This window comes from Triticum dicoccoides, chromosome 2A (assembly GCF_002162155.2).
Source record: "Triticum dicoccoides isolate Atlit2015 ecotype Zavitan chromosome 2A, WEW_v2.0, whole genome shotgun sequence".
NCBI classification, from domain to species: domain Eukaryota; kingdom Viridiplantae; phylum Streptophyta; class Magnoliopsida; order Poales; family Poaceae; genus Triticum; species Triticum dicoccoides.
This window is the reverse complement of record NC_041382.1, coordinates 529,598,703-529,607,736: the sequence shown is the minus strand read 5'-3', so window position 1 is coordinate 529,607,736 and position 9,034 is coordinate 529,598,703. Positions and strand designations below refer to the sequence as shown.

Below are 9,034 nucleotides of genomic sequence, written 5' to 3'. Positions count from 1 at the left end.
GGGGGGGGGTGACTATGTTGAGCTAGTCTTACCAATTTCATGGGTTTTGTAAAACTTAACGTTGATGCATTATTCAATATCAAGACTTTTTAAGGGGTTCGACTGATGTGCAGTATTGAGAAGCGAGAAAGATAATTTTCGGGGTAAATAGGAGAATAGATGTGTGCATGAATGTCCTGGCAACTGAAGCATTCGCACCGGGATTCAGGTTATCCCTCGTGTAAAGGGCAAACTATAATTGTCTTGTTATCAACTTATATATTTTGGAGGGTGTGTCTAGGGCACATTTAGATATGTTTTAGTTATTGCACATCTGAGTGAGTGAATTTTGGGACGGAGGGAGTAGCATTTATTATTAAGTCACGTTTTAGTATTAGATACATCCGTATCTAGACAAATCTAAGACAAGAATTTTGAGACGGAGGGAGTAACATTTATTATGATATGATACTCAATCCTTTATTTCTTCATTTAATTTTATGCTACCTTATCAAAATTATCTAATTGACATGCATGATACTTCCTTTATAAACTAATATAAGAGCATTTAGATCACTACTTATTCTAAACGCTCTTATATTAGTTTATGGAGAAAGTACTAGTTATGATACTTTCATTACGACCAGCCACCTTGGTTGTAATGGGAGTATCATAACTAGACTGGCTAGATTTTTCTACAACTTATGATTGGTTTGAGGAGCCTTAATAAGGTCCACAAGAGAAAGAAAACAGTATAAATTGTGTGATCCAGATAATAGCCGCCGGTAAGCACACCATCGGTGGTCTAACCCCAAAGCCCCTAGAAAATTTCGGAGCTTTAGACCAAAGTGCCAAAAAGGCGGCACGACCAAATCGACAAACGAGGCCACGGCGACCAAGCTGGCAAAGCTCCCCTGAGGAAGACGGCGACGACACACCAAAGCAGAGCCCACGAGCCTCCCCTCCATCCCCACGAGCTCGCGCTCGTGCTCGCCTGCTCTCCACCAAAACCCTAAGCCCCCACCCTGCCCCCCCGCTCCAACCTGAGCTCCGCGACAATGTCGTCGTCGTCGAGATCGACGCGCTCCAGCATCTCCCCATTCCGATCCCGCCGCTCCCCCGCGGTGGCGGCGCCCGCGGCGCCCCCACCGACGAGGACCTCGTCGGGAGGCCGCGCGTCCACCCCGGCCTCCTCCGTGCGTCCCGCCACCCCGTCGTCTTCCTCCGGTGGCCGCCCCACCACTCCCTCCGCCGCCTTCGCGCGCCCCGCCACCCCTACCTCCGCGCGGCCCACCACGCCTTCCTCTACCGCCTCCGCGCGGCCAACCACGCCCTCCTCGGTTTCCTCGCGAGCGACCGGGAGGGCGCCGTCCGGCGCGGCGGTGGACGCGTCCAATGCCAAAGAGAACATCATGGTCACCGTCCGCTTCCGCCCCCTCAGGTGAGCTGCTGATTTGCTAGCTTTCTGCTACTGAGGACGTGAGGTTCTGGGTTTTGTGCTTATGTGTTTCAAAATTGTTTGTATTTGTTGGTGTGTAGTCCTAGAGAGATCAACAAGGGGGACGAGGTGGCTTGGTATGCTGATGGTGACAACATGGTGCGTAATGAGTACAACCCGAGTATCGCCTATGCTTTTGGTGAGTGATTTTCAGCCCATTTCAGTTAATATTACATACTGTGTTACAATGTAGATTGTGGAACCGGTGATGTTAAGGAAATGTCCTCACATGAAACAGAAGGGGTTACCATATTCGGAGTTTTCTTTGTGAAATGAGGGTAAAATTGTTTGATGACTAAATGCTCTGTTGGGCCATCGAGGTGTAAATTTAATGGATATGCCACTTTTGTGGTGAGATTGTTGATATATTCTACTAATAGACCGTTGAAGTCAGTTCCAGCTCTATAGGATGTCTCACCTTTGTCAGGCTTGCTTTATATCATGCAAGCTCAAGATTGTGATGAGAATGTGTGCTTGTTAGTGAAGTAGCAAACACATGGTAAAGATTAATTTGCTATTGTTTTGAATCTGAGGTTCTGTTACACCAAAAGGACAGTTTAACATTTTTCTGAGAGGTAGTACAAGGCAGACGCACACCACTCGTACACATCACACACACACACACACACACACACACACACACACACACCCACACACACACACACACACACACACACATCCACATGCCGGTCTGCTATCCGCACCAGGAAATTTATCAGATGCCACATAGCCTCCAGACCGCAGGTAGGCATTATCGCACTAAATGTGCATGTGTGAAAGTACCTGGAAAATGCGCGATGCCTAGTTCTTGACCCAAGGGCCGAAACAGCTGGGTTGCCTGCACAACTCCAGAGCTAGCCATCCGAGCAAGGCTCGTCTCGTAGGGTTATGCTTGGTTGGTGGTTGGTGCCAAAACATGCCGTACCAAAATTTTGGCTCTTATTTGGTTGGTTGCCTATGAAATCTTACCAACTCTTCTCGCATTCTCTTCACAAATCTTGCCAATCTTTTGGCCAACAAAGGGTCAAGGAATCTCTAGCCAATATTTTGGCTTGCCAATGGGTGGCAAATTTTGGTAGGCATACTATGGCATGAACCAAGCACACCCGTAAAAACAAAGCTAATATCAGTGATCATAACTTCATACTTTACAATTTGTAACATCTGCCAGGTCTGCGTAATTTGCTGAAACCTACATCTTCTTTGTTTCCATTTGTTCAATTTTGCAGATAAAGTTTTTGGTCCAGCTACTACAACTCGCCGCGTATATGATGTTGCTGCTCAGCATGTTGTAAGTGGTGCCATGGAAGGAATCAATGGTATATTTCTACTCTTATTGTTTCTAATTTCTAGAGTGAATTATGTTCAATACTAAATGTAAATTTAGTGGACCAGGAACCACCATTATACCCCTATTAATATCTTTAGTAGGATAAATATTTGGTAGTAAGGTAGATTTGGGCAACATACAATAAAAAATCTGCCGCAGGGATGCATACTGGATGGATCTGCATTACTTCTCATAATGCCTTTGAGGGAACCTCCATACCATGTTTATATCCACCTTTGCAGTGCCAACCTAAAAAGCACGGACACGGGGACGGAAAGATGGGGATACACATACGGGGATACGGGATATGGCATTTTTCAAAAACAGCCATTCGGGGACACGGCGAGTATATATAAAATAAAATAAAATATGCCATATAATATACAATTAAGACAGAAAATTAATGAGAAAGAGATCATAATAGAGGATAGTGCCCCATTTGGTGTCTCTTTTATCAAGTGATGATTGATTGATCCTCATCCCCCCCATGTCATGTTGTCATTGCAAGCTGCATCTATCTTGCAAAACACATCGAACACAGACAATACAGAAGATTAGAAGACAAGACATAATTGGAAGACATAGCAAGCATGAGAAGCAGCAGCACCACCAGCATAAGCGGCAGCACAAGCAAGCAGCAAGCCAGCAAGCAACATCTAGCAGCACAAGCAAATCTGAAGGATAAAAGAGGAAGAGGTTGAGGAAAGAGGAGAGGTGAAAGGCTGCTGGGTTACCTGCGAGGCTGGGAGGGAGCACCTCGTCCTTGAGACGAGAGCGTGCGGGAGTTCCTGCAAATAGGTTAGGTATACTGGGTCGGGCCGAGGCTGTTTTGGGCCAGGCCGTGTCCCAAACGTATCCTGCACGTCTCCCAGCATATCCCTGTGTTTTTTTCTTTTTTCAAAATCGAAATTCGGGGGATACTGCAAAGTTCGCGTATCCCGCCGTATCCCCGTATCCTGCCGTATCAGAACGGCAGTTCGCACTTCCAGCCGTGTCCATGCTTTGTAGGTGCCAACTTTGTTGTCATCAGACATATCTGGTCTCGGGTCTCACATGCTTCTTTGTTACAACCGATATTACATAATTGTCAGAATCTTGGATTTCCAGCGGTACCTCTACTCTCTTTTCCCTTGAAAAAGAAGCCAACCGTTCCTCTACCTTTAATTAGGACGTACTCACTTAAATAATTGGTCATTGCTAGTCTTGCCTTCTTTCTCTTGTATATAGTGTTGTACTTTTACCTTCTGAGATTTGTTCAATTACCAAAACATTGCTCTGTTTCTTTCAGGAACTGTTTTTGCATATGGTGTCACTAGTAGCGGGAAAACTCATACAATGCATGTAAGTTTGTGCCTCCTCTAATTGTTATGTGTGTGCATTTGTTATCTTAATTTTTCTAACACGTCTGGCGGTGTGCTTCTACGTACATGTTTCTTCAGCAGAAGACATAGCTTTACGGTTTAACATATATAGCTATTGTCCTCTTTTCTCTCGTATGAGTAATGCCTACCACAGTTTACTTGACCTACACACATAAGCATGTGGAATTTGTTTTTATCAGCAGCAATGCTGAATTCTTTTTCACGGTACACTTGGATTACCTTTATTGCAGGGAGAGCAAAAATCGCCTGGAATTATCCCATTGGCAGTGAAGGATGTGTTCAGCATTATTCAAGATGTAATTTATTTATATGTTTCTGTCTGTAAACTGTAAAAAAGATCGGGCTCGCATGACATCATTATTTATTTTCTTGACCTCAGACACCTGGACGAGAGTTTCTTCTGCGAGTGTCATATCTCGAAATTTACAATGAGGTGACATATCTTTCAAGCAATGCATTTGTTTGCTGCTGATTTGCAACATAAAGATGAATTATCCACTATGCATTGGAGCTTTAAATACATAGATTTGCCACCTCATAGGAACCAGTTTGTTTCTTATCTGTATATGGCAAGATATAAGACCAGGAGTCCCATGCCATGCGCTCCTGATTATGATAAACCTGATGCAGTAAGGCTTACTTAGAAAACTAGCTTAAAATGGTGGCAAAATAGTAAACTGGAGTAAACTTTTTCCAAAATCACTCATTAATATGTTTATTAGTTGTTCATGCTTTTGATTTTGTCATTTGCAGGTTATAAATGATTTACTTGATCCGACAGGACAGAATCTAAGAATTCGAGAAGATGCACAGGTACCTGGTCATTGGATAATGTCCAGTAATACTATACAGCACGACAATCTAAACTAGATGGAATCTTATATTCGTTTCTCAATATGAATTGTTGCATACTTATCACTTATGATTCTTATTTCACATTGTGTGTTGATCTCTTTGTTCCCTTTTCTCATTTCTCTCTGACGAGTCTCCTGTTAATAAATGTTGATCTATGCTAGATTATACTTCCTTATTAGCCACTAATAATTGTACCCTCTTTCTTTCTATTCATTTAGGGAACCTATGTGGAAGGGATTAAAGAAGAGGTCGTTTTATCACCTGCACACGCACTCTCTCTGATAGCATCTGGAGAAGGTATTTGTTTTATCTAGATAACATCCACTCCTTTTCCCAGATTATCACCAATCGTATCCAAGGAAGATTTCCTCTGTTCGATGGAGATTGCTTCATCTCCATGTTTGTCTTTGTGATTTCTTGTGCTAAAATTTAAACCTACAGTATAAGTGGCTTTGCTGGTGAATCCGTGTACTATGTGTGTATCTCCGTCTTTGACCTTCTGTAACTTCTGTGTGTGGGTGCATGCGATGCTTTGGCAATTCATTATTTTTATTTACACCTTGAAATTGAATTACATTAACCTTGCACTGAATTACTGATGCCGTTTCGTCTGGCAGAGCACAGACATGTTGGATCCAACAACTTCAATCTTGTCAGTAGTCGGAGCCATACTATCTTCACATTGGTATTCTTTCTCATCCCTCCCACCTCTCTCTCTCTCCCTGTGTGTGTGTGTGTGTGTGTGTGTGTGTGTGTCTGTCTGTCTCTATCTCTCTCATGCACACATCTGTTGGCTGACACTCTGACAGTGTTTGCATCCAGTGTACTGCCAAATATTTAGTGCTTGCTGAGTCTGCAAAATTATGTTAACTGTTCCATGTTCACTGAATCATAAACTCTGCTGTTTCTTCCATTGGGAAGTTGTTTGATGTAACCAGTTAATATAGTTTCAGCTCAGGTAGAATTGTTAAACTTACAGTGTTACATACCTGCAGACCATTGAGAGCAGCCCCTCTGGTGAAACTGAAGAGGAAGAAGTCAGATTGTGCCAATTGGTAATTCCTCTCCTCGAGTATGCTTATAGTTTTCATACCATTTCAAGCACCTTACTGATTATCATCTTGGTAGAATTTATTTCTACATGCTCTTATTGTTTTAATCCTTATAATTTTGTCAGAACTTAATTGATCTGGCTGGCTCTGAAAGTTCCAAGACCGAAACAACTGGATTACGTCGTAAAGAAGGTTCATACATAAACAAAAGCCTGCTCACTCTTGGAACTGTAAGTATCCTGCAACCTGCGCTGCTGCTGATTTGTATTCCTTTGTGATATTATTGACAAATATATACAATATTAACTCTGTAACACATTTCATCGAGTTGTCCCATATATGCTAGGATTAACTTGCTGTAGTTGCTCATAGCTGATCGCTACAACCTGGATCACATGACGCTTAACCTCAAATATAAATGACTAGTTGGAAGGGGTACTAGGGAAATGATCACATTTTATTCGCTTATTTAGTTCTTCTCATGGTGTGCCAAATCTGCTAGGTTTAACTTGTGGTAGTTGCTTGTAGCACTAATAAGACAATTTTTACATGCATGTCTCCATAGCTGATGCTAACCTGGATCCTCATGATGCTTAACCCCAAATATAAATTACTAGTATGAAGGGATACTAGGGAAACGATCACATTTTTGTACGTTTATTTAGTTCTTCCCATGGTAAATTGTCGATGACATTTTCTCGCAGGTTATTGCTAAACTTACAGATGGTAAGGCCACCCATATTCCCTATAGAGATTCAAAGCTCACACGCTTACTTCAGTACTCTCTGAGTGGGCATGGGCGCATTTCTGTGAGTGTTTCTTTGTACAGTACACTTGTGCTTTCTATCTTAAGAAGATCCTTTATTTATTTACTTATTTTTCGCCTTGGCCTTGGGAACCTTTCCATGTATAATATGTGGACTCATAAGTGCAAGTAACTTATGTTGATATATTCTCACCCTTATCTTCGTCACAGCTTATTTGCACAGTTACCCCTGCTTCCAGCAACACCGAAGAAACACATAATACATTAAAATTTGCCCACAGGAGCAAGCATGTCGAGTTGAAAGCTTCTCAAAATAAGGTAAGAATCAATCAGTCTTGAATCCATATTGTAAGGAAGATGCTTGTTACTGATGATAGATTTTCTTTACAGATAATTGATGAGAAGTCCTTGATAAAGAAGTATCAAAAGGAGATAACATGCTTGAAAGAAGAGCTGCAACAACTGAGACGTGGAATGATGGGAAATGGGTACATTCTTCCCACGGATCAGGAGGATCTTGTTAATCTAAAACTTCAGGTATTTTTTAACATGTTTTCAGCACCTAATAAGGTACTTAACTATTGTCCATTTGTTCTGTTTCCCTTCTTAACACGAATAAAATCGTCACTGCAAGACTAACTTTTCTTCCACTAAGTGTGCCTGTACTCCATGCATATTGAGATACTTTTCTTCCAGATGGCATAACTGTAGATTAAACCCAACCTGTTCCTTCTGAACATGATTACTTGGGCCATATTTTTATCCGTGATGATTAATTTATTACTGATATTCTCTTTGTGTGATAGCTTGAGGCTGGCCAAGTCAAACTCCAGTCAAGGTTAGAACAGGAAGAGGAAGCAAAAGCAGCATTGATGGGTAGAATTCAGAGATTAACAAAACTGATACTGGTATCAACCAAAAGTTCAATATCCTCAAAAGTTTCAGGACAGGCTAGCCTCCGCCGACGGCATTCATTTGGGGAAGATGAGGTTTCTAAGCTCAAGCTCTCTTTCTTCTTTGTTTGGTTTGCAGCTTCTACTTTTCGGCTGTGCCTTGTTCATGTGAAACCTTTGTAATTTTTATGTAACCTACTTGTTGATAGGGTTCTTCAATACTGTTTTATATTAAGGAGTTCTTTTTCTAAAAGTTTTTCACTTCTACGGATGTGGGTACACCCTACTAATCCCATTTTGTACGAGAGCCTAGTGCATTGGATCCCGGCAATATGCAATCAAAACATACTCTTCTGGGCAGTATATCTAACTGAATGACTAAGTAGCTATATGTAGCTGAAATGCTCAAGTAAAAATCGAATGGGCAGCCCCCAGTGCATGTAGCTCCCGCTTGCGCAGGGTCTGGGGAAGGGTCGCTCTGCATTACAATTTTCAACAGCATATTATGGTTGTATTTTTTAGAATAAAACACTGTTTCTTGTAGTTAAAAATGCATTATTTTTCCTGATGATTTACCCTGTTTCGTGCATTGGAGTATGCCTATTGTTCTTATTCGGTTTCTTTTTGCAGCTTGCTTATTTACCTGATCGTAAGCGGGAGTACTCCATAGAGGATGATGATATTAGCCTTGATTCAGAGTTTTCGATTGAAGCAAAACTTGATTCTAACAATTCTGATGAGCCTGCTAGATTTGATAGAAGGAATCGCAAACGTGGAATGCTTGGTTGGTTCAAACTAAAGGTGATTTCGTGCTATGGATTATGTAGTTTGTGTTTCTCAGTTCCTATGTTAAATTTTGTATTGGCACCACCGATTTTTATTTTTTTGTTCTCTCCTGGTAAAGGGTTGCATGCTTACAGTAGGCAATTTAGCTTTCCTGGTCATTCAAAAAGGATATAATTTAAGGAACACATCAGGTGGTTTTACTGGAGTCTTGTAGTTCATTTTATTCTAAATGTGCTCTCCTCCAATTGCATTTACTTTTTTTTTCTTCTAAATATCTCTTGCAAGATAGGAATGCAGTACAATAGTTTCAGTTCAAATAAAGAAGGAATGCAGTACAGCTAGGAGTTGCTTGCTTAAAGGCTTCTATACATTGGTAGTAAAGTATGTTAAGCTTCATGCACCAGCCAACGCAACCAAAAGTCTGAACTGATGGAAAGGGCTAGGAAATCCACATACACATTTCAACAACCCCCCTCATGTGTGACGCGGGAAC

At 41.6% G+C, this 9,034-nt stretch overlaps 1 protein-coding gene across 2 annotated transcripts in view; it reads left to right on the top strand.

Moving 5' to 3' along the window:
* Positions 1 to 853: 853 nt before the first annotated feature.
* Positions 854 to 9,034, top strand: part of LOC119355194 (kinesin-like protein KIN-7E, chloroplastic) — a 12,469-nt gene continuing 4,288 nt past the window's right edge. For both annotated transcript variants that reach the window (XM_037621975.1, XM_037621974.1), the window contains exons 1-16: positions 854 to 1,420; positions 1,519 to 1,616; positions 2,707 to 2,796; positions 4,096 to 4,148; positions 4,420 to 4,485; positions 4,569 to 4,622; positions 4,943 to 5,002; positions 5,263 to 5,341; positions 5,662 to 5,729; positions 6,040 to 6,099; positions 6,222 to 6,326; positions 6,801 to 6,905; positions 7,073 to 7,180; positions 7,253 to 7,399; positions 7,669 to 7,851; positions 8,386 to 8,556. In XM_037621975.1, the coding sequence (XP_037477872.1) occupies positions 1,038 to 1,420; positions 1,519 to 1,616; positions 2,707 to 2,796; positions 4,096 to 4,148; positions 4,420 to 4,485; positions 4,569 to 4,622; positions 4,943 to 5,002; positions 5,263 to 5,341; positions 5,662 to 5,729; positions 6,040 to 6,099; positions 6,222 to 6,326; positions 6,801 to 6,905; positions 7,073 to 7,180; positions 7,253 to 7,399; positions 7,669 to 7,851; positions 8,386 to 8,556 (1,830 nt within the window). In that variant the 5' untranslated portion in view covers positions 854 to 1,037. The remainder of the gene's footprint in view (positions 1,421 to 1,518; positions 1,617 to 2,706; positions 2,797 to 4,095; positions 4,149 to 4,419; positions 4,486 to 4,568; positions 4,623 to 4,942; positions 5,003 to 5,262; positions 5,342 to 5,661; positions 5,730 to 6,039; positions 6,100 to 6,221; positions 6,327 to 6,800; positions 6,906 to 7,072; positions 7,181 to 7,252; positions 7,400 to 7,668; positions 7,852 to 8,385; positions 8,557 to 9,034) is intronic.